We start from the raw sequence: 26,443 nt of genomic DNA, 5'->3' as shown, positions 1-26,443 counted from the left end.
TGTGTTTACTAAATCATCACTGAACGTTCAAAGCTTTGCCTGAGAATAGTAACTCCTGAAAATCAGAGCTTATTTATGGTGAAGCAGAGGTGTGATCTGTTAAAGTTTCCTCAAGCAACTCAATGTATTCCAAGACAAATGCTTCAGAATACATCTTTTTAAAAACAAATAAAATACTAAGACATTTCTGGATCGCCTCAGCTTCTGCACACAGAAATTTAGTTTTTCTTCTCAGATCTCAGTCACCTAAAGTTTCTCGTATCTGGTTTCTTAACATTTCCCAGCCTCTTCAGTTTTGTTTTTGTTTTACAGGAGGTGAAGTTTTTACTGGACGAAAGGCTTTTATTTACTTCTTTATCACTGCAGCTCCTCATTATCATTGCCCTCATAATTATGATGCAACAGACACCCTTCCCTTCTAATCACTTATTAATTCTGCAAACCATAGAAAGAACCCATCCTTCTTCAGTCTCTCTTTCAGAGAACCCTGGCCAAATTTTAGTAATATTTTACATTTACATCTTAACTCCCTGACTTTATGGAACTTCATCTGACCCTCAGTTCACTCTTTGTAAAGCACTACCTTAAAAAAGGTGCACATTTTCTGTTATTCTTATCATTCAGAACTCCCCTCCCTTTAGTCCTGTTGTAGTAATCTCCCTTTTCTCCTTACCAAATTCAGATTTTGCACCTTTTCCTTTTAGGCTCCTGTAACATTCTTGAGCACCATGTAAGCAGAGAGTTTCCCACTTGTAAGGTCAGCTCTTTCAGGCAAACATCTTTACAACATCTCCCACCTCAAGTCCATAACAAACACAGACACAAATCCTGTCATTTTCTTAGAATATTCACACAGATGTACCTATAATTCATTTTCAGATGCAAGAATGAACCCTTACCTTTATAAAATGGCCTGCCAGTTAGAATATCTCCCCTGTTGGAAAAGCCAGGACCTCTCGGGCACAGAGCCTCATATTCCTTGGTGCCAGGCTTAGGACATTCCTCGCAGTCAGAGCCCCAGGCAGCCCCCACAGCACAGCAGCAGGCATCCATACGAAACTTGCCAGGCACAGACTGAATGCACTCATCTTCATCCCACTTCAGGTAGCATTGCTCCATGCGAATATCTGCTCATTTTACAACAAATAGACATTTTACCCTTTACTAAAGTTTTCTGGTTTTCAGAAACACCTATTTCTGAGGGATGAGTACATGTGAGGCTCAGTTTCTGCTCAAGACTACACTTCTGCACAATGTTCAGCCATTTGAAGTTGCTAATATTGCACTATAGTTAAGTTTCTGGATCTCTGTTGTACCACAAAAAAGTACAAGCATTTCTTTTGTTGTCTCCCAATATCAACATATACGATTACTCTGACCATGACTGTGCTTTTTAGGTTTCTATGTGTATTTGATAGGACAGAGACATGTATTTCTTTACTGTATCAGGTATTCTCATTTACAAATTGACCTGCATTCGTAGGAAAAAAAAATATTCCTACCTACGTTTATATTATTAAATTAATTTAATAATACAAGGAATAAAAAAAAAAAAATTCTGACCGCTGTTAGGCTTACTTTAACACCAGTTAGCAGGAGAAAACAATACAGTTTCCAGAAAAATTAAGTATGGTTATACTCAAGGGTCCCATTTGCAGAAATGCAGGTCAACCAAAAGATAGATCAACCAAGCGTGCAGGCAAAATCCGTACTTGCATACCCAACTGTCAAGAAAAGTACCCCACACTGGTTTGTACGCAGAAAAAATCAGCCTTGCTATATCTCACATACAGTAAAAAATAACAATAATAAGCCATTTGAAAGCATCAGTACCTTCCACACTTTTCACCTATTTGTATTTCAGTAAAGAAAAATAGTTTGAAGTTTTTTAAAAAAAATTTAGTATTTGTTAAAACATAAAACTGGTATAAAAAATGGGTTGTTAAGTCTCTACATGCTAATTTCTACAACATAGGAGAGTTTCTATGCCCAAATTTCAAAAATCTGGCAAATAATACCAATAATGGGAAACGGACAATATCAATTACAGAGGACAAGATGTCTGTGATACTATACAGAAATTTATTGGTAGCTTAATGGTCTCCAGGAAAACAGAGTTATTTCCAGTGTGTAAGGAAGATCACAAGGACACACCGTGTCTGATAAAATAGCTTCTGGACATATTCTAAAGCCTCCAGACTGAAATGGACTGGAGGTCAAGCTGTATTTTCAGGATAAATATAAGCATTAATGTTTCATATGATATACTGGACTGGAAGTTAGGCTTTAGCAAACCTAACAGAACTACCGCAAAAAGCTTTGGAGAAGATGCAAGATCTAAAAATAACACAGATGAGCTGCTGAACTGTTTTCCATAAAAGCCCTTCAAAGTTGTGCAGATTTATAATATAAATTTACCCTCTGCACATCTGAAGTTAAACAATTTAGAAGCAACTATAAGAAATGGAAATTGTTCAAAGAATACTCATGGTTTCCTGTAAACTATTCCACATCAGGATCATATTTATTTTAATTTCCAGAGATTCAGCAAACATACTGCTAATAAATATTTGTTTGCACTAAAATCACTGTAGTGGATCCTGCAGGAAATAAACGTATTTCAGAAATACATGACATAGTGCACAGTGCTTGTGTAGCATAGCAGAAGGCACATATCTTGTAATATAAAAGGTAATTTTTTCATTAGAATAAGAAAAGGGAACGTGGCTTTGAGGGTAAAGGAATCCTGTGTCTTGCTTGAAAATGGCTTCTTCGTTCCAACTTTTTATTATATCTATCAACCGCAATTAAATTCACACCTGTCCTTATCAAATTTCTCATTGAGAAATACAGGGTTGATGGCCACAGCTGCCAGTGACTGGCAAGAGAATTACTAAGTTTGGGGGGGCTCAGAGTGGTGGTGGAATATCAAGTAAAACCTAACATACAAAACTGCATATGGTATGCACAAACATAATGGATACGTGCATACGGGCAGACTTGGTTTTGAATTGTTTCTTTTTTCTGAGACATTTATACTGATCGTACACATCTGCTTCATTTCAAAATTCTGCTTGTTTTAATAAATCTCTAGAATTACGTTCACATTAAAAAACCCTGCAACCTGCTAACTGTCTGTATCAGCTATTGGTAAGGCATAGTGCAACTAAATCAGAAGTTTGCTTAAATTTGAATCTGCTTGCGGAAAGAGAACACTGTTGAAATAAAAAAATAAAGGTTAGAGTAGGAAAATCCTTAACATGAAGCAAGGGCTGAAAAATCTTTTTTGTTTTGCTGCACTGTTTTCTTAAAAGAAATCAATGCTGACAGTAATCGTATTTTTACAGTCCTTAGAACTGGTAAGAAAAATTAATATGGATCCCAGAATCTATTCTAAACATTCAGTACCCTGACTTTATCTTTTTTCATCTCTGACCATTGATTTCTAAAGATGCAGATTATTAACACTAACTACACTTGCTACAGGATACTTCTCTTTTCTTTACCTTACACAGGGGTTCAGTATTTTTTATACCTGAAGTCTTTCCTAGAGAAATGTGTGTCTTCACAGACATCGTGTTTTGTCAGTAGAAGACACTAATCTGTACAACAAAGATGAAGTCTTATTTTTATCTACGTTCAGTTTGATTACTCTCAGGCAGACCAATTTGCACCAGCATTCATCCTACAAGGTAGTATCTGAGTTTCACAAAATGACTAGATAGTAGTAGAGAAGAGCACTGCTCATACTGCATTACAAGCTGCTGGCTGACCAGCTGACTGCTTATCGTCTAGCTCCCAGCGAGTCAGACATTTCTGTTCGTGAACAGGAGTCAGAGTAAGGGCAGCACTCTAGCAAAACCTATTGATTGCAGTGTGGGCAAAACAAGTCTTAACACAAACATTTCATATTCCCCCCAAGGGATTAACAGCTCTTCCCTGAGCTGACACAGGCATTGGATATCTAAGCAGGCATAAACTAAAACATATGCTTCACAAACTGCTTTCGGAGGAATTCAGAAACAAACCAAACATCCGTTCACACCCTTTGAGAATAATTTTGGACAATTGTTGGACACAGCTAAAAAGCTGGCAGAGTTGAGTGCGCTCTTACCTAAACACACCCGCCCTGTTCCATCCAGCGTCAGTCCTTCAGGGCACTCGCAGTGAAATGAGCCTCTGCTGTTAATGCACCGCCCGTTGGGACAAACCCCCGGGAAAACAGCACACTCATTTACATCTGTGGGGGAAACGAAGAGTTGAATTATATGCTAATTCGAAGGAGACAACTACAGCTTTATTGAGAATTTAGGCTACGTGAAAGAAAGCGAGAGGCTTTTGTCCATACTGTATTAGAGTCTGAACGCTGCTCTGAACAAGCATCTAGCTCAGTCTCAAGGGACTCCTGCAAGATCTTCAAGTCATTGGGCACTAAGATGCCACATTCTCTTCTCTAAGACAAGATGATGGATATGGCTGAGAGAAAGGAAAAACTAAAGGGATTAAATGTATTTTGAAGGACCAGTTCCATTCTCTTCGTATCATTTTGATATTCTCCAACAAACACTGTAACATAATGCTTCCCCACAGTCAGTAACTGTTTATGAAGACATTCATCTAAGGTCAATATGATTATGCCCTGACAAAAACAAGATCATAATAAATCCCCTTTTATCTCATTTTCAGAGGAAAAAAAAGTGACATCTTGAGTAAGAAGCAAAAACTTCACCTTCACAGGTTACACCCTTCACTCTGGCAAATCCTCTTGAGCAAGCTGTGTCTGGAATCAAGCCAGAAAGATATATCACTGCTTTAGAATGACAGAAATATAGCAGTAAATAATTTAAAAATAAATGTATCTTTGGAATTCTCTAATAATTTGACTGTATAAGGTGGTGAGTCCTCTAGCCTCAATCAAGAAAAGTACTGACTCATACATGTTACTTAAAACACATGAATAGCTGAGGAAATTCAGTCTTAGACAATTACTTTCTCATGTGCTTTCCTTAATGGAGACCAGAATGCTCAGCATTTGATCGTATCAACCTCTGCGCTCTGATACAGCTGAAAGGTAAATTTCCTGTAAAGTTGCCTGAAGATTTAAAGCTTTAGTGATGCCAGTTATCACTAAAGGCTTTTTTCCCACTGCAGCTTCATAAAGGATCTGAGTAATGACATTGTTTTAGGATATGCATGTAAAATGTAGTATGATGTAGTGATAGGAAAGCTTGCTGAAATTTAACTAGTTAGAGAATAGGAAATTAAATGGCCAAATGTACCCAGTCTGAGCTAATTAGCTCTCTATAGATTGATTAGATTTTGATTTGTTTTACCAGTCTAACCTGACCATGCTGCTTTCTGGAATCCAAAGTAATATCTTTGCTTGACACTGCCCTGCACTGTTAAGAGCTCTGCTGGATGTTGTTTGCACCATGCTTGTTAGATGGGATACATGTGCCCACAGTTATTGTTCCAACTAAAAATGAAAGGCTAAAACGTCCTGACACTGGTTCAGCTGCAAATAGCATTATTCAAACCTTATGGATAGAACGCGGCACAGTATTTTTTCCACAAACTAGAGCATGCAGTTAGCATTCTTGCTTCCAACTTCTACACCTAGCCCTGTAACCTAATAGTAGTACTATTCTGCAATCAATAATTGTACATAAACTACGTGTTTGAAAACAGCTGGAAAAAGTGTTAACAGTCCACAACATAAAAAGCCCTCAAGGCTTTTACCAAATATTTCACTTTATTATTGTAGTCCTTACTTCCCTACTCCAATGCACAGTCCCTGTGGAGACGAAACGTATGTAATTATTAAAAGATCTATTCACATGTTATTTCCTGGTAACTTCAAAGGTATTAGAATGATCTCTGATTGTGGAGATTACAAGTGATGCTAAATAAGACAACTTCATTTCATAGGTTTTTTGTGTTGTCCGTCTGCTTGTTTTCTATACAGAAAGTGATGAGAATCTATCTAGCGGTACTTCCTCTCTTCTCCCAAAAGATGCAGGATATGAAAGCATACCTAATTCACATCGCTCACATGGGCTGCCCCAAGCTGCTCCTAAGGTAGCACAGCATTCAGATTTCAGTGTAGCACCATTGATGTTGACTTCACAGCGACTGTCTTGGATGTTAAGCCAGCAAGTCCCCTTCAGGCTATCTACAGCGGAATAGAAAACAATACGGAATATTGGTCACAGCAAAAAGGTCTGGCATGTCATGCTCATGCCACCAGTAGACAGAGTACCAAGGGAGCGCAGGCTCTCTTTTGAAAGAAAACCTTCCATCAAAGTAATTTTGTACACATTTTAGTTCAGAAGTGATGGAAAGGAACAGCACTATCACGAAAAGTGAGCAATACAGCACACTGCTCGAGGCATTTTATAGTCCAAGTCCCACAGCTAGCAGAGGTCCTCCAGATTCCAGTAAGTGCCCAGCCACATCAGGCAGCACCTCCTGACTGCTGCCCAGGCTAGACAGCCACTGAGCAGAGGCGAGATTTTCAGCCACAAGCGTTGCCCCTGCTGCCTGAAACCCTCTGAAATTCTCTTTTAGGTACCCAAATCTTCAAGTCTTAAAATCTGTGCTTTCAGTGCCCAAGCCGTTTTTTAAAATGTCCATTAGATCCTAAATCAGTTACGTACTTTAAGAGTTGTACCTACAGCACCTTTGCTGAGTACCTTTATAATGTTACACTCAAATGGTACAAAATTTCTTGAAGCAGACCACCTTGGTGGTCAGATAGCAAAAGTAGTCTGTAAAGATCTAACCCAGACTGCGAGGTCAGCCTGGGTAGAGTTTAAATGCATGTGCATTCTCAGAGTTCAAAGCTAAGCAAGTGGCCCAGATGAATTTAATGAGATGACTAATGAAAGAAGAATAGGATTTGGCTTTAAGATTTACATATATTATATGTACAAAGAGCCAGACCATCTATTAGGTGCTGTTGATCAGTATTACTAATACCTTATGCTTAGGAGCAATGTGCCTTAGATAGAATCATTCCAGCTTATTTTTTTCAAACAACTTCAACTTTTCTATGAAATTGTCATGTTATAAAACTATGGTGACCACAGAGAGCACACCCCTTCTTTGGCTAAAGTAACAGGAAAAAAATCGGCCCAAAAATGTGACTGGAATCAGGCCTAGAAACCAGGCAACGTAATTCATTAACAGTTAACTGCAAAACAGTTGCATTAGTTGCATTGATGTTGGTCTCAAACATGTGGGGCAGAACACCACACTTAAAAAAGTACACAAACCAATGAGGGGTATAGAAGAATGGAAAAGGCATCTTTTCCACCCCTTGATCAGCCTTTAGCTAACAGTCAAGACTTGGGTCAACAAAGACGAAACCTGGACAGTCATTAGCTGGATTGGCTCTTCCCCAGTCATGGGATGGGCATGTCCCCGGTCATCATATGTCCCAAATTCAGGGACCAACATGGGGAGAGGGAATATAGGTTCTTTAACTGCTCTTTCACACCACATCCAGTTTGCTGCTCATATGTTGAGTCTCCGCTTTATGTTATCAAAATGTAAATGTTTCCATTGCTTTATTCACTAGAAGTTTCTTGAGCTTAGTATTATTTAGTTTTAGTAGCCAACTTTACAGGATGGGAAAATCACACTAATATCTCAAAAATGATTTAAACTATACAAATTAGCAGGTGGCTTTCCTCACACCAGCTGCATCTACATTATCCTGCCAAAGCCTGTTTGTCTTATCTTTTTCAGACTATGAGTTAATTTCCTTTATTTTACATAATCTCTCTTGTCCAGACGAAATCTACAATGGGCAGTCACTGTGACTTTTGCTTTGGTGAAAAAGTTATTATCCTGCATCAAAGCATTCTTTCTGTTGCTTGCATTTCTTTGATTCTGTCTTGAAGAATAATATATGCATATTACAGGCAGATGGCAGCCTACTTATTGTGCACTGTATGAATTCCACAAATCTTTACTAAAACATATGTTCCCTCCCACCTTGTGTACCTAGCAATGCAACACTTCTACCACTGTCAGTGTGCTGAATGCTTTTCTTGTAACTGCTGAACTAACAACCTGGAGGTTTGAGCTTAGATTTGAGCGCAAATGTTGTGACTTGAAATTTGACTGTAATTTGAGCAAGTCATTTTTTCTCTACCCAGGAAAGCTCACAGAAAGAGACAAATGGCTCATATCTATGCTCAATTTCTACAGGTGATATGGATGCAGATGGCTCAAGCCACCTGGTTCTTCAGCCTTGAGGCTGAGCAGACTGAGCAAAGGAACCAGAGGAACTGACAGACTGAAGTCTTCTGTCCACAAACTGAGTAAAGAACATGCATCAGCCATATAGCTTCTCCGTATAAGATCAGTCTAACGTGCCATACATGACCTGAGTCCACAAGACAGTGAAAATCAGCAATAAGATCAAGTAGCGACAAACACATTGGAACAATAAATTGTAAAAATAAGATTAACAGTGATGTTATGTTAATCCTTTCTTATTCTAATATTGTTGTCATGTGCTTTTACTTAAAAATTTTGTGCCATTTTTAAGTTCAATAACTTTAATCATCATCATGAAAGAAAGAAAAACTACTCTTACAATGTAGGACTGATTCTGGTTCTGACATGACAGCAAATTTGAAATTAAAGAAAAACTAGAGAGGGGTCAGAATCTGACATTACCTTACTTTGATCATTCTTATGAAGAATACAACACATTCCCAAACCACAACACTATTTTAGTCATACATTTATGTTTTAGCATATGCTTTTCATATCTGATGCTACAAGAATGCTTTACAGGAGCAATCCGCTAAAAAATTACAGCAAATACATTCAATATACAAGTCTTTCACTACAGTGGTAATGGGAAAAACCAACTTGCTCTACTGTAGAGATCTATAAAGGCATACATTCGATAAGAGCGTTTGCAAGTTTTTCACACGGTAAACTACCTGTAACTTCCAACCAACCCCTTACTCACTTTTCAATAACCCAGTCTGCCCTCCTCTCATCACTACCAATTCCAATTGAAATTTTGCCAAGGTAGAAGAACATACAACTGGGCTCTAACAGTATAAAGCTGTATATCTTGCATTAGCTGCACTTACGACCCTTCTGTCCTAACATATTCTCATCTGTAGTGCAGAAAACTCTTCCTGAAACAATTTTAGTCAATGCGAAAAATTAATGATTAGGCTCACGGTATATAGGTGGTTCCTATTCTTCACTTTTTATCTGACTGCCCAGGTATTTTTTTGTTTACATTTTATGTTACTTATCACTAATATTCAGGCCAAATGGGACCTCACATTGTAAACGCTCCAACGGAAACCATTCGCAAAGTAAATCCAGAACACTCTCATAATTAGGTCCTTAGTGAACGTGTAGCACCTTTGGGTGTGAGAACACCACAAGATTAAAAATAAGCAGTACAAAAAAGCATAGGTTGGTGTGGTTACATCAAGAAATAAGCACAATGTAAGAAAGAAAAAAACAATACTAAACTTTACTGGCCAGTGACACTACAAGGAAATCCAAGAGGAGGCTTAAGCACAAAAGTAACATTCACTTAAAAAACGTATTAAGGCATAGACAGACTCCATCATTAAATGGCAACTTGAGTCTTTGCATTCAATTTCCTATCTTAAGAAAATCGTGGCAAGGCAAGAACGTTGAACCAAGAACACCAGACAAATCCACCTTAAAATAAAAGGAACATTTAAAATTAGCATCATCCAGTTATTAATGACACTCCGATCCAATTTATTCCACATATCCTACAATGACTTCAATTATGTTACACAAATAAGATGGAACAATGGCAGCTTGTGATCACCTGAGAAGTACAGATGTTTCCAATCCTTTGAGTTTTCTTGGAAAGGCAAGAAAAAAAACATTAATGAATGGCTTCCAAAGAAAATGCCAATGACATCTTGCAGACAACTGTTGCTGCTAGCTCCAATAAAATCTGTGCAGTGCTCTACTTTTTTTCAGTGCCACAGAATCCTGAAAGGATGGTAACATTATTTATTTTTTTATATATTTATATTTTGTGTGTGTATATATATAAAACCCAGACAATACTCATGTGTCTGCTCCAGCGGCAGGGATCCTGACAAACTCAGATCTGTCTTACTCAACTTTACCAGCTTCCTACAAAAGACGTAAAGTATGAGATTGTGCTATAATGCAAAAGCCATTAATATTTCCTTACAGCTAGGAAAGTCAGCCTTCAGTTTATCAAGAATGCCCTGAACCCTAGAAGCCATGTGCTTTCCTATCACTATTTGAGTAGATGTTCCTGCAGTTTTACCTGCTTTCTTGTCTCAGATTTGAAAGTGGCCAAAGAACTGAGTGGGCATGTCTGCTTTACAGTTTCTCATCTACCAGACTAATCACCTATAGCTTTACTCATATTCTCATTCTCCCAAATGACAAGATAATTCCTATTAATAATAAGACACTCGCACTCTCTCCCAACAATCGATACCTGCATTTCACTACTTTCACCGTAGTTTGGACATCCTCATGAACTATGTTTCTCTCAGTTTGTTCCTGCTCCCATGGAAGCAATCAATTAGTATGTGTTTGTTTGGCCTTACCTATAGAACTAGACATACTGCCTGCTATCATGGGGAAATTACACAAATACAGTATTTTCTTCCTTAATTAATCAATATGATCAATGTTTTTCAAGTTAGTAAGAGAAAGGGAAAATAACAGGAGGAAATAATACCCACCAATACATATCAGTCCTGTAGAGTCCAGCTTGCTGCCAGGTGAACATTCACAATTGAAAGATCCAAGATTGTTCCTGCAGGCACCACTGACACAAGGGCTGCTTTCACATTCATTTATATCTACAATCCCGAAACAGAAGACACTATTAGAACTATGATGTGCTTCTGGAAAATATCATACAGTATAAATGCTGCTGTGGACCATGATTTGACACGACTGCCTGGTAAATTTGCCCCCCGCCACCTCCTCTCAGCATGACATTCAAAAGATACTGGGACAGGCAGGTAGCAGGACGTGTACAGGAGCACATATTTTGAAAGTGTTAATTAAATGGCTCTTTTCTACCAAGACAGTAATTTCCAACAACTTGGACTATAAAGCATCAGTTGTAACTCTCCTGTGAGAAAACAAAACTCTTTCTTCATAGAATGCAATGCATTCCCAGCCACAACATGCAGTGCACAAACAAAGGCCTTATTGTTTCTGTCATTTATGGCTCCATGAGGCTTTGGAAGAATTAAGAAAACCCTGTCAGAAGCAAAATATTACAATGCTGGCTGCAATTCTCTAGTTCTGGAATGCATTCAAGAAATAGGAGTTGAAACTGGAATACTGTAAATGGTACTTCCCCCTAGCCCCTAATTCCTTCTATTTTTTACCCCTGTGAGTTTTTTAAGCCTGTTCACATGTAAGAATAGAACCCCTGTAGACGGTATTATTTGCTGATTTTTTTTTTAAAGTGAAATCAGTTTTAAGATTAAAACAACACTAGCAAATTCTTTCAAAGAACAACTGCAGATGCATTTCCACCATTTCTTCCTAAACTCAACCAATTTCATTTTTTTATTTGGGTCCTTAATCAAGCCATACATTCTAATTCAACCAGACAGTTCCTTTGGTGGGCCAGAAATAAAACTGTTTAGTGCTCGCTTATGTTTGCTAGTAGTGCTTGAGGAATAATGTCATATCCATAAACTAAAATAGCCTCATTTAAATTAATTATAAATTAATGCATGATCTAGTTAAGCACTGGAAACATTAATAGCACCAAGAGATCATTTTCAAGACAAACTAAAACGTCTTCCTTATTTTTTAGAAGTCACGAAAAAGGTACCATTTGCTATTTGATATGTTATGATGCATCAAGCCTTCATTTCACTAGACATGTATTCTTTAATGATCTTCTGGGGTCACAGGAAGAAATACGTGTTTAAACTACTCACCAAACTATGATAAATTATTAAAAAAAAAGAAAGAAAAAAGAGAGATGGAAAATGCCCAGAAATCAGTAAACTTAGGAAACTGTGATCTCTCTCTTTGTGCCAAAAGCAAGCACTTAATTTAAAAGCCAATTTTCACAATCCCTTTACTTAAAGGAATTACCTACAAAGAGCAAATAGGACTTGAATGCCAGAAAGTTTTTGAATAGCGACAGAGCTTTACGTTTGTGAAGTCTACTCTTAAACTTGTGGATTACGCAGCTTACACATTAATCATACACAGATGCAGAGATATAAAATCTAGGAGGCCTTATCAGGTCAAGACAGTGTGTTACTTGAACACGCCCACACAGCTCTGATGGCTGGCTGTACTGGGCTAACTGCTTGGGTCGGCAGCACCCAAGCTAGTAAGCCTCATCCTACTACGGGCTGGTAGTCCCATAGGGCATTAGGCAGAGCTTCCATGTTTCTCTGCAAACAGCCTGCTTAGACACAGTTGGTCGTGTTGTCTCTCGGGTTGGGTCCTGAGCCAGCTTACTATGGAGAGTGCAGCACACCGTATGAGCAGGTAGGGTCAGGCGGGGTCTGGCACTGCTCATGTACTGTCTTGATATGCTGGGAAGTGCAGTACAGAGGTAACCAAGTAGATCTAGAAAGCCAGCTAGTTCTGACAGAGCAAGCTCTAAGTCCCTCTGTATCTGAGCTGGCAATCTGGAGGGGTCTCCAACATTTATCTGCTCTGCATCTCTTCTCCTCCCTGTAAATACATTTCACACTGTATTGCCTAAGGTTTAATTATCCAAGGTACGTTCCCTGTCTCCCTTGCCTCCCACTCTCTCCCCAGCCAGCAATACCTGGTAGTGGAGAGCAGTCTCTGCTGCTTTTGCAGAGAAACCAAGTATCTGGTTCCCACAATTAGAAACAGATCACACTGAGACAAAGAAGTCATCTTAAATATGCACTGTATGTCGAATAACTCTCCATATAGAAATGTTCTTGGAGAAAGATACACTTTTTCTTCCTTTCCATCTGCCATCTTGCTGTCAGCAGTTTCGCTAGCTTTAAAAAAATGAGAAAAATTGAAAAGACAGGACAAATTAACTAAATTTAAGCTATATATAGTTTCTCCCTATCAAAGGCATCAAATATTCACTGTCTCTTAAAGTCCAAGAACAAAGGGACATCCAATGAAGCTGGCTGGTAGCAAAACAAGTAAAGAAATGGTTCTGTACACAAGAGGGAGAGAAATTGGAAATCCTTGCCCTAGGATGCTGAAAGCGTTCATTAATCAATGGCAGACTGGACAAGTTCATGGAAGATAAATTCACACAGGTCTGTATAAGGTAAAGATCCTACTTCTGGTGTCAGAAGCCCCCGAAACACAACTGTTCATGGTTCAGAGACTATTTTTGGAAAATAATGTTGTATACTTCCTCTGTTGTGGGCTGGAGGGATCTTTGATCAGTCTCTCCATTTATGTCTTTGCTTTTAGGCAGATACGATTCTCTCTCCAGTCAGTTGCAAGTGCTTTTCCCTGTTTTTAGCTAAGATGCAACTTCAGAGAAGTTCTCATGAAGTACCAGGCATAATCTGTGCCACAGAATCTTTGGGGCTTTTGGACACTAAAAATAGTCGCCACTGAGCACATACAAAATGAGACTTACAACTTGGTCACATCTGAGCACATTTTCAGAGTAAAGAGGCACCATCCTGACACAAAAACTACTCAAGAAATTTCAAGCTGCAACAGCACAGAGGAGCAACAGCTTTCTAAAAAAAGGTCACAAGGTTTGAATGTTTCTAAATACATAAATCAACATTTTCTTGAAAATGAACAAAAAGTTTTGTGTGAATTTTTTAAAGGCAAAATTAAAATCTAGTCTGACTCAGACACCCAGAGAAGAAAATTACAGGTCAAGACCTTGAAGTCTGCTGAAGATATTTATAGCTAAACAGGTGATTTTCACATAAAGTGTCACATGGTTTTAACAGCTGGCAGCCCCATCACACACAGGTCTGCACATACACAACCATCGTGCAAGACAAAACACTGTAATAAGCAGACAGTTGCCACTATCCAAAACATCACTTCAATCATATTCAGAATGTTAAAAAATGCATGAAACTTAAAATACTTCACATTTATAGATGTAGTATCAGGTTATCATGCCTATCTTTAATTCTCCCTGATACTTAGCAAGTTAGGTTTACAATCAATTTTCTTCTGGGAAAATACATCTTGTATTTCAGGTTTTCAGAGTTAACAAGAAACTCAAACCTACAAAAAATAGTTGAGGGCCACACCTGGAAGTCAGTGTCCTCAAAACCACAACCAAAGATAAGTGAGTAAGTGGAGATGAAGGGGCCAAAGCATCTAAAGTTCAACACCTTACGAAGAGGGAAGCAGCTCTCTTGATTTCATGGGCCATGTTCTTCTCTGCCCAAAGACAGTGAAAGGAGAGAACACCACTCAAACTGAACATACAGGTGAGGAAAAATGGGGAAGAACAGAAAGGTGATACACCATGGTCAGAGCTGAACACTTTCTAGACTGGGATAACTGCCTGTCCATTTCAAGGCAAAGTGAGACGACCTAGTCTCTCACTCAAGTTTGCATAAAACATGTTCCTTGGCAAAACAGCTGACTCGATCTGCCAGGTTGCTGCCATCTGCAGGGGACATTCCCCTTTCACCCTTCCTCCTCCTTTTTCTCCCAGTCTCAGTTTCTACCCTTCTCAAGTGCCAGTGCCAGCCCCCCACTGATCCCACAGGCAAACAGTCACTTTCCATCTTCTGAGATGAGAATGGCATAAGCTGGTCGCCAAGATCGGGAGTGAGGGAAGATGCATCATGTAACCAGACTCTTCCCCATTTCACTTTGCCCTGATGCAGGTGAAGGAATATTCATCCCGTTTCTCTCTACGGAGTAGAAAGAGGGAGAGCAGCTTTCACTGAGGATTAGGGTACACCTCTCTGGAGGCATTAACTTCTGTTTTTTTCTAAAATGATCTTGTGACTATGCTCGAGATCTCTAACCCCAAAAAACCCTGTTTGTTACTTTCTGCATTTCACATGCTTCAGCACTATGCTAGGAAAAAACAGAATTAAAAAACCAACCAAACAAACAAAAAGAAAAAAAAACCAAACGCAATGCTTTTGGGTATTAACAGGTTTATAATACTGCATTGAGTACTTCCCAAAACCACCATTCAGGGAAAAAAAAAAATTGAAGGATGAATGTACTTCAGCATTAGTGCTCTGCTGAATCAGGCGAAAAAGTATCATATGCACAATGTAAACAAACTCCAAAAATTGTTTCCATACACCTTCTTATAATAATATTAAATGGCAATTTTAACAGGAGTGAGCAAGAAACCAAACTGATTTCAATACCATTTTATATTTTAAAATAAAAGCCACTATGTATGAAAATATTTATCAAGGTTTTTCTTAAAAAACATTTTTTTTTTGTAAGTGAAGTGAGTGTACACTGTAAATGTCAGAGAAACAAAAATTGAAATAGTCCACTGTGCATTCCTGGAAATGAACTTCAAAGCACATCTGGTTTACATTTAACTAGTTATGTCACTGGAAACACAATCTAAACCACAGAGCTTGTTGTAAAAATCTCAACTTTCACAGACTCTGGAGCCTCAAACAATTCCCCCACTCTCCACAACAAATTGATAAAAAATTTCAATTGAACTATAAAGGAAAACAGTGAAGGGTTTTGTTGTTTCGTCACAGTTACTGATGAGAGTTATATTAATTAAAAATATATTGGTGAGTAATAAGCATCAGAGCATTTTCAGAGCACAACACAAAGCTTCTGGCTACAGAAGTTTTTTATAACTAGTGAACTTGTAACTCCAAATCGAATTATGTAGCGTTTCTTTGAAAACAGAATTTGGACAGAAAGAGATTAATTTATTCCTCTACTGCCAACCACTCAACATTAGAAAAAAATGTAATGCATTTAATAGGTTTTATAGACAGTTTTATGCCAAACCCCTCCTGATCAGCTTTTTTACCTCATCAGCTAAATTTAAATATCTGAAATTGAAGATGAAGATGACAGATCCTTCATGACCTATGTATGTAAGTTAATGTAGATAACAATATTGAAAGAAACTGAAAATCCTTCAGATTCTGCTGTACAGATAATAAAAAACGAGAAGTATTTTAGGGTGATTACACTAAACCATGTTCAGAAAGGAAATACTCTTACAAATCTGAAGTTTTAGTTAATGATCAGTTGTTTGTTAGGTTTTTTTCCTCCCAAATGAGGGTTTTTTCCTTTCCATTAACAAAAAGTTTTATTATTTTAAATATTACTGCCGCATTCATGCCCAATCACAAGCTCATTGCTAGGAGTTCAGCACAAACAGGATTATGAAATACAGCCAAAAGAAATACAGCCATGAAGATGGCAAAATATCCTTCTTTTCAGTAACAAGTTAAACCTGATGATCACCATGAAAGGGAGATGAGACAGGGACAGATCTATCCTTTTTTAGAATCTTTTGGAATATCAAATATTTTAGACTTTGCAGGAGCCAGAATACAAATATTGCAAACATGTACAGATGCATGTTCTTTTATGAATATCTAAAAAAAAAGTTAAAAAAAGAAAATGAGATTAAATGCATTAATTAAAATCTCACCAAACCCACCAAATAGAAACCCAGCCTTACTAAATGAGCTTGAATGATCAGCTCAGTAATTTTTCTCTCCCAATGGAATAGATTTTAACTTACATAACAACCTGCTTAAACAAGGTGTGTATGCATTTTCTACCTCATGCTCAGGTTCGCTCGAGTTGTGACATATCTCAGTTCCTATATTACTAGAAGACTGTCAGAGGCGCTATAACATGTTAGTTTGAATAAATCATACTGGTTCTTCATTCACGTTTTTAGAATTGATTCATAAACTGATAATTTGGGGAATGCACCTAATTCCCTTAGACAAAACCTAAAAGTGTCACATTCATTAGAAAAATGCGCCATTAAGAGGGGACATGCCTGCCATTTGGATTTCTGTTACTATCTTATCTTCATATACTTTCCTATAAATTCTATTTTATCTTACCTGTAACTTTTTTTTTCATACTATGGTTTTGCAGTGAATATCAGCTCGCAATGCTACCTCAAGAACTCAATGAACTATTAATTCAAATGAACTAATAAATTTACTTCCTCTCCAGAGTAACTCTCCCTCATGCTATACTCCACCTACACCCGCTCACAAAAAACCTAAGATAAGGGACTCCCAGATTTGGTTCATTATATCATGATCCCCAAACTACTTCCAGCACAAGAGAAAACACACCGCAATGATGATGATAAGGATGTCCAGAAGACAGAAAAGATCACTTTTTTCCTAAGGTGGTTCAATGCAACCATGAAACCACTTTTTTTTGTTGTTGTCAAATCCTTACTTTGAGCCTTTATATTAATATTACTACTATTACTGCCATTAAAAAACAAATTTACGTTCTGTATTTGAAAATCTAGATACATTTTATTTCAATAATTTTGCCTAGGTTGTTTGCATTCCCGTATCTCATTCATCTACCTTTTGGTCAGTGTTATGCTCTGAAGTTGATGGCCTTTTCATCTTGGTAATGAACATCTGCCTTTACCACACTATTCCAGTTTTTCTGTCTAGAAGATTCCTTAAGAAACATGCATATTAAGGGCACACGGTAAGCTCTTTTCACAGGTAGAAATCTTTCAGTGCACGGAAACTAAACATATAGACAGACCCTGACCAATAAATTTCACCTGAACATTGTGGATAGATACAAGGCATTGAGGCAAGTTAGCAGAGAGAGCACTATAAATCCGTGGGGGTATGATATAAGAAAAGTTCTAATCTGAACAAGTGCTACTAATTTGTAACATACAGGGAGAGAAGAAATTTTAACTTTCAAAAGTGACCTCTGAAACACACATGTACTAAAATATAAAGGAACGTAATTTATTTTGAACAGATGGGGTGAAGAGGTGAATGATTTGATGCTGCCAGAATTCAAACCATTTCATGAGATGTTTTGAATGTAAACACATGTTCACTTTCCAAACAGTTGGAGACATTCAAAACACTGTTGCCCCCCGCCATGTTGCTTGCTTCCACTCCTCTGCTGAAAACTGGCAAAGAGCACATGAGTGCTCCTGACCTGCTTCAGTGCAAAGTTAGCCTGTTCAGCATATGCTGCTAAGGAAATGGTTTAAGTTAACCTGACTGATCTTACACAGCAAGAATGGTTCAGAGTGCTTCCATTTTCCTTTCTGTGTGTTTGTTTAGCTGTATGGCAGTAACTTCTGTCTCATCAGTAATAACAAGCAGCTGAGGACAATAATGTCTTCCACTGCTTCAGACAAATCTGGACGATGACATTGGTTCACCTAATAGGTATTCCATAACAAAGGATTATAGCTTCCCCATCACTCACTCAAATGCAAGACTATTTACTATAAAACTTTCTAATGATACAAATATTGAGATTTACAGATCATGGAACCAAATAAAAAATAATGCAAAAGACCAGTAAAATTCTACTACTCTGAATACTAGTTAAAAATTGAGACAAAAGCTAATGCTTCTATTTTGACTTTTTTTATACAGCCTTGCTTAATTTTTTTTATAATTAAAACTTCTCATTAGTTTCTGCTATGTAACATTTTCAGTGATCTAACATCTGTGTTCAGATGTTTCTTACTAATATAAGAAAGCAATTTTGATTACACTGTAAAAATAAAGGACAATTTTAGTATCACCAGGCAGTAATATCCAGATCCTGGAATTCAATCATCACATAAAGCATCACAAATACCAGAATTTGATCTAGAATTAACTGCCGCCACAGATGAAGGGAGAAAAGAAGGAAGAGACTCTGTGATCAAAATAGATGCAATTCCCTAAATGATAGACGAGGTGTCCCTGCTACATGATCAAAGGCAAGCATATATTCCCCTTTATTCTAGCTTAAAAATGTTTTATCGAAGGAAAGGAAAATATTTTCATATAAAAATGAACTGATTGCTTTGAAAGAAACTCAATTGCAAGACCCAACACACTGAAAAATAGTGCAGAGCAATTACAACAGGAATGCAATGATTTATGCAATATCTTAGTTCTGTCTTTTCCTCTGGTACTGGTAACCACTCTGAATCTTTTGTGATTGTTTATCCTTAATATTATATCATAAGCAATGAAATTAACACAACTTGCAGATTTTTCACCTTCACATGTGTCTGTCTCAGTGCTGAACACATAACCCTTTGGACAAGTGCAGCTGTAACTTCCAGGGGTGTTTCGACAGAGCCCGTTATCACACAGCAGCCCGTTCACTGAACATTCATCAATGTCTGCAAAAAGATGGGTTAGACATAGCAATGAGTGCAAGTGTCATGAGATGCCTTCACCTCCACAAGTAGCCCCTGTTGCTTTCTACAGCAACAATTAAGTTGCTGGATATGCAGTTTTCTACAACAGTGACTGAGCAAGCAAAAAAGTCTAATTCATTTTCAGATTCTTATTACCAAAAATTCTGTTCTGCTTTTACAGTTTTTGATTAGCAGGTTCTAAAAATAGTTCATGGTTAGTCTTAACATAATAACTATGTCATCCTAGAATGACCTTGGGATCTTTGTCAATTGTATGATTATGTCACCATGGCAACTTTATGAAGGTCTAGTTGCTTTGAAACCAGCATTTTAATTTTTTTTTTTTTAAGCACACAAATAATGGTGTGTTAGATTAGATTACTGTTTTAATCCTGTTTTATGGGCGAAAATTGATTTTGTTATCCATGAAGTGAATACGTGCATTAAAATCTAAATTGTACAGTTCATGTATGGCAGACATCTCAAGAGTACACATATGTACCCCCCCTCCAGAGGTATATTGTATTAAAAAAACCTCCTTATGATTGTGACCAGTATATCAAGCACACTGAATAGGAAAAACCCATAAATTAACATCACTCCCTGAACTCCTCCTATATTAACTGCAAAAAATGGTAATAAAAAGCAATCAATCTTCCTCATTGCCCTATTGTTTATTTTTAAAAAGAAAAAAAAATATAATTTTAAGCTACTTTCCTCTAATGCCCATCACACGTCACTTAAGATACACACAAGATACTTAAGCTTACTGAAAATACTGACAGGATAAGCCATGATAAACCTGACACTTTATCCTGCTTTTCAGGGTGTCTCCTATATTTTGACTGCTTGATTTCCCAAACTTAACACTGCAACTTAATTTTTAAATCAGCTGGATTTTTTAGAGAGTTTAACAATAAAGAAGAAAACCAAGAAAGCAATAGAACTACAATCTGGAGGCTTCTGGTTTCCCTACTACATTAGATTTTGCAAGCTATGCCTATAAATTCCTTTAGGATTCAGAAAATAAAGTCTCAATTTCCCCAAATGATGAAGCCAAGATTTAAGTTTGGCAGCTGTAAAGAAGCTCTTCTAAATTAACCTGTCCCTAATCTAACCTCATCTGATTTTAAGTAAAGAAGGATGGATTTGGAATTTGATGTTTTCAAGCGCAATAAACTTTAATTTTGAGCTTGTTGTCATATAATCCCTTAACCCAAACTAGCAGTGTTATGAATGTATTATTTCCTTAGAATCTCACAGAACACCTTTAGATTTAGACTGTAATCTATTCTGATATGCACTGTAAAAACACAGAACGATATAGCTCATGCTCTAAAAACACTTAAAACTGACAAAAATACTGCCTGCATTCTGTATGATGACCATTTTTATTTCCTGGCAGTTCATAATCTGTATCATTAATTAGAACATTTCAACCCTTTATTTGAGTGTTCATAATTAAATTCTTTTGTGCAAAAATTCTCCTAGGAATAAATGCATCCTCACAGTCAGTACGCTGTATTTTTATTTAAGTAATTAAACAGATGTATACTAGCACTTACATAATTCCAAGTGTAACTAGATAAATAAAATCCCTTGCCATAAAATCCATTTGGAAAAGGAATATTATGTGAAGTATTTTCAAAAACCACCAACAGTTTTCTGCAGCCGTGCCTTTCCTGCCAAAAGGTCATATTTAGGGCCTTTAGAAAGTAACTAGCTGTAAAATTCCTTAAGTCAAGCAGATGAAAAGAAACACTTTCATTACTTTGTGTTTGCTTTGCATCACTAGGTAGGAATGTTTGGTATTAAAATTATACCACAGTTATATAGTCCCAGTTTTCCCTACCAAAAATGGTGGGCTTTTATTGACCACAAATACCAGTGATAGGTCAGTAAACCTTTAAGTGTGGAGAATAGTAATTCCTCAAAATAAACACATCAGATGGTAGGATGATACTTAAGACTTTCTAATGGTTTCAGATAGATTTCCATCAGCTTTTAATACAAACAAACTTCAGTTTTCTGTTTAAAATTACAGGACTATAACAGGACTATAAGCGATATTATTGTAAAATGTATCTGTGGTATAATACACTTTTTTTGGATGTAAGAATTCCCAAAAGAAAAAAAATACTGAATTTCATGTATGACCACGAATAATAAAATTAATTAGACAAAGAGTGAAATGTGTAACATAGGTATCTTCTGTTGCGTATTCCTAAACTCTTGCAGAAAATGTATCTAGATACTGCAATAACACTGGTATAAACCTAGACCAAACTACAAATGACAAGTTTCTGAAGTGAATCATTCCTGTATACTGGTGATCTGAAATTCTGAAGAATAAAAGAACAGCTCTTACATTTGAGCCCACTGTTCAGACATGGTTTGATCCTCGGAATGGGTCATTGCTTCCTTCATGAGCTGAAGCTTTCAGAAATTAGAGGACTAAGCGTGCAGCAATCCATTCTTCTGCACTTGTGTAACTCAGGGAATGAATTATATATTATATACAACATGAATTACTGCATGCTGCAGAGACTGTGTACACAGGCCACCAATTATCATTCATTATGATAATGACAGCCATCTGTTATGTTTTATTATGCAAAATCGAGACCTTCAGCTTTGGCAAATTATCATCCAGCCTTGAAAGGGACACATTTTAGGTGGTTTTGACAAATGTTATACATTAAAATATAACACAAACTGATCCATGCGTTTGAGAAAATTAATTCCTAACCTGCAATGATACCTCCTGCTTACACTTCCCAAACAGTAATACCCCCCTGCCAAATAACAGAAAAATACACCAGTAAGAATATTAGCTATACAGTGACTGAGAAAAGCAGTTTCATCAGATTTTCTGCATTTTCATTCTAGCTTTAAGAAGTAGATGTCTTGCAACCTAAATTCGCTCAATTCAAATTAGCATCAATATAGTGATGAATTATTCAACAATAATAAAAAAATGGAGCAACTTACCCACACAATTCCTTCCAGAAGGATCAGGCTCATAGCCACTGTTACAGTTACAACGATAGCTGCCACGTAAGTTTTCACAAATTCCATTGGAGCAAATATCAGGATCCAATGCACACTCATTAATATCTGTATTAACACAACACAGAAGATAACCAGATACTGAAAGATATGAAAAACCTGATCCTGTCATAAATGCGGACAACATCTGACTCACTGGACGCTGGGGCTGTCATTCAGAGCAAGGGTATAGCAACGGTGCAGCCAGAAGGCTGAAAGAAGAGATTATTCCCCTCTATTTGACACTAGTAAGGCCAAACCTGGAATACTGTGTACAGTTTTGGGCCACTTCATGAGGTTCACATGGGCCCACTCCTCAAGCCTGTCAAGGTTCCTCTGGATGGTCTCTCTTGCCTCTAGTGAATCAACTGCACCACTCAGCTTGGTGTCACCTGCAAACTTGCTGAGGGTGCACTCAATCCCACTATCTATGTTATTGATGAAGACATTAAAGTATTGGTCCTGGTATGGACCCTTGAGGGACACCACTTGTTACTGGTTTCCTCTTGGACATTGAGTCCTTGACAGTAACTCTTTGCTCATGACCATCCAGCCAATTCTTTATCTATCTAACAGTCCATCCATCAAACCCATCTATCTCCAATTTAGTGGAGAGAGAAGAATGTTGTGGGGGACAGTATCAAAGGCCTTACAGAAGTCAAGGTAGATGATATCAGTAGCTTTTCCCTTGTCCACTGGTGCAGTCACTCCATCATAGAAGGCCACCAGATTAGTCAGACACGATTTGCCCTTGGTGAAGCCATGTTGGCTGTCTCTAATCACCTCTATCTTCGATGTTTTGACATAACTTCCAGGAGGATCTGCTCCATGATCTTACCATGCACTGAGGTGAGGCTGACTGGTCGGTAGTTTCCAGGGTCCTCCTTTTTACCCTTTTTTAAAAATGAGTGTGATATTTCCTTTTCTGCATCACTGGGGACTTTGCCTGACTGCCATTTTTCAAATATGAGAGTGGCTTAGCAACTACACCTGCCAGTTCCCTCAGGACCCAGGGATGCACCTCGTCAAGTCCCATAGACTTGTGTATGTTCAGGTTCCTCGGGTGGTCTTGAACCTGATCTTCTCCTGTGATGGGAGGGACTTTGTTCCCCTAGTCCCTGACTTGACGTTCAGAGACTTGAGAGGTATAGAAGAGTGATTACCACTGAAAACTCAGGCAAAAAAATTGTCGAGTACCTCAGCCTTCTCCATGTCAGTTGTCACTAGTTCTTTTGTCTTATTTATCGTGTTTGTGTGTGTCTGTGTACATTTTCTTGTAATCTTCCTTTTCTGACTGATATACCTGTAGACGCCTGTCATATTCTTTGCATTCCTTGCCAAACTCAGCTCCAACTGTGCCCTAGCTTTCCTGATCCCATGCCTACACATCTGGGCGGCGTCCTTGTATTCTTCCCAGGATACATGTCCCTGGTTCCACTGCCTATGCATTTCCTTCTTACACTTCAGTTTGACTAGGAGGTCCTCACTCAGCCATGCTGGTCTCCTGCCTTCCTTGCCTTACATGGAAAATGAGAGTTCTTGCGATCTAAGGAAGATGTCCTTAAAGAGCTGCCAGCTCTGTTCTGCTCCTTTATCCTTGAGGGCAGTTTCCCAGTCCCATCCACTAATTCCTTAAAAAACTGAAAGTTCGCTCTCCTAAAATTCAGGGTCCTAGCTTTACTCTTCACCCGGCCCACATCACTCAAGAACATGAGTTCCACCAGGGCATGATCGCTGCAGCCCAGGCTGCCATCAGTCTTGACCTCACTAATTAGTTCATCTGTGTTGGTAAGCAACAGGTCCAGTAAACTTCTCCTCTGGTTAGGTTATCACCTGGATTTAGAAATTATCCTCAGTGTGCTCCAAGAGTTTCCTGGACTACATACAGCTTGCTGTGCTGCTTTTCCAGCAGATGTCAGGGTGACTGAAGTTCCCTAGCAGGATCAGTGCCTGATGTATGAGAAGAGGCTGAGGGAACAGGACTTCTTTAGCCAGCAACAGGAAAGATGAGAGTGACGTCTAATAGCAGTTCTCTGATCTTAATAGACAGTTACAGAGAAGACGGAGCCAGACTCTTCTTTGAGGTACACGATGACAGGGCAAGAGACAACAGTTACAAGCTACAACAGAGGAAATTTTAACTGAAGACCAGGAAAACAATTCTTCCCCATGAGAGTGGTTAAGCCCTAGCGCAAGCTGCCCAGAGAGGCTATAGGAACTCCAGCCTTGGAGATTTTCCAAATTCCACTGGATAAGGCCTTGAGAAACCTGATTCAACTTTGAAGTTACCTCTTCTCTGAGCAGAAGGTTAGGTTGGATGATCTCCAGATATCCTTTCTAACCTAAATCAATAGGGAACTATGTTTTTAAGAAAACCTTGATACAAAATATCTAGCCTGTGCACTCAGTGCCTGTGGTTTAAGGATCTAGGTAAGAAGTTATAAATTATTAGGTGACACAAATACTTCTCCTAATACAGGACTAATGCATAGGTCAATACCACAGCATACTCAGTCTCATAGAAAGTATAGCACTTGTTGGAAATTTAAAATTTTTCTCAGATTGACAGAATAGGATGATGAATGAGATATATTCCCTGAATCTACAGTCCCATATAGAATTTCTGCTGTAGTTGGAAAATTCCAAAATATTCACATGAACTATAAGAACAGGAACAGGCTAGATTTAATACTTTTTGTCTCTGAGGAAAAGAGGGTTTTTCAATATTAAGTTATTTCTTCCCATACGGTAAGCCCACTTCTTTAAATAGTTCCCTTTCCAAACCCTGGAAAGAACAGTAGGGGTGCTGGCCTAGCTGTGACTTCACAAAAAGCTTGTTTTATACTTGTACTGCTCAACTTTTTACAAAGGACATTTCCTCTTTAATCATAGTGCAATTTAGTTCATGATTTACATATACTCAGATATGCATTTGGAAAAATCATGCTATCCCTGGATTAAACTCAAAGCTACGAGACATCTGAAAATTTCATAAGAAAATATGAATTAGTGTAATATTTCAGCTTTATGTTTTCTTTTGAGTAAAAAGTTTTCTGTAGTTTACTAAACTTGTTTGTATCTTGGGGACAAGCCACGTGACTTCATGACTCTATCTCTCCTTATCAAATTAATGATTTCAGAAGGTCCATCCCTTCCCGTTACTTCTTATATTGAACCAGACTGCAAAATCTCTGTCCTCACCTATGTCCAGACTTCTCTCACATGAAGACATGAAGGTTTTGTGCTTGTTAATCACAAGCTGAATGAGAGGAGTAGGGATGTCGTGACGGACTGCAGTCTAATTAACAAGCTATTTATCGATTAAAAGTCAAATAAAATCTCTATGACAAGAGCTTCACTGATAAAATGTACTCCCACTCACTCTTGATAAAGAGAATGCATGAGGAACACAACAGAATTTTTGTTAGGGATTAAATGTGGTGGGATCAGTATTCCTCTCCTTTAGGAAATGGAATTGGCAAACAAAGTCCTTTGGTGTAAGCAGTGGTAGGAGTAGCAGCAAGAAAATTTTCTGCAAAGTCACTGCACAAGATGTACAGAAAATACTAAGGTTTTCTTTAGAAACCTAAACAAAGAGGGATTTTAGTTGAGATTATAGTCTTTATCATGCAGTTGGTAGAGACCACAATTGGTTTTATGTTTTCAGTGAGAAATTGTATTTTTCATGTATCCAAAAGACCACATAACCTCCGTACCAGACTACATGCAAATTCTCATGGTAGGATGCTGTTTGTACAACAATATTATGGTACACTGCCGTTACTTCTCGATGAGATTGAGAGTCTTCAATTGAACTTTGTGTAATTCACTGAAAAGAAAACTGAGAGAATTTACAAATTCTATGGATTTCAAATTACTTGTAAGCTTGGCAACATGTTAAGCAATGAGCTCACAGAAAAGAAAAAACTATGCATATACACTTACAGTACTGAACAGAAACAGAATTTCTTTTATTATAGTACTATTTTTAAAAGTTATGTAGGCTGTTACTAAGTATAACGATCAGAGGGTCTC

The 26,443-nt window shown here is 37.8% G+C and overlaps 1 protein-coding gene across 1 annotated transcript in view; it reads right to left on the bottom strand.

Moving 5' to 3' along the window:
- Nucleotides 1–899: 899 nt before the first annotated feature.
- The window catches only part of LOC104080633 (fibrillin-2-like), a gene marked incomplete at both ends in the record, with an annotated part of 48,207 nt that continues 22,663 nt past the window's right edge, over nt 900–26,443 (bottom strand). The window contains 5 exons of the mRNA XM_009583100.1: nt 900–1,127; nt 4,115–4,240; nt 6,035–6,172; nt 19,217–19,342; nt 22,352–22,477. Of these exons, the coding sequence (XP_009581395.1) occupies nt 900–1,127; nt 4,115–4,240; nt 6,035–6,172; nt 19,217–19,342; nt 22,352–22,477 (744 nt within the window). The remainder of the gene's footprint in view (nt 1,128–4,114; nt 4,241–6,034; nt 6,173–19,216; nt 19,343–22,351; nt 22,478–26,443) is intronic.

This window comes from Fulmarus glacialis, unplaced genomic scaffold (genome assembly GCF_000690835.1).
Source record: "Fulmarus glacialis isolate BGI_N327 unplaced genomic scaffold, ASM69083v1 scaffold1028, whole genome shotgun sequence".
In the NCBI taxonomy this organism is placed as follows: domain Eukaryota; kingdom Metazoa; phylum Chordata; class Aves; order Procellariiformes; family Procellariidae; genus Fulmarus; species Fulmarus glacialis.
The sequence above is the reverse complement of the archived record's forward strand: the minus strand, read 5'-3'. Positions and strand labels throughout refer to the sequence as shown.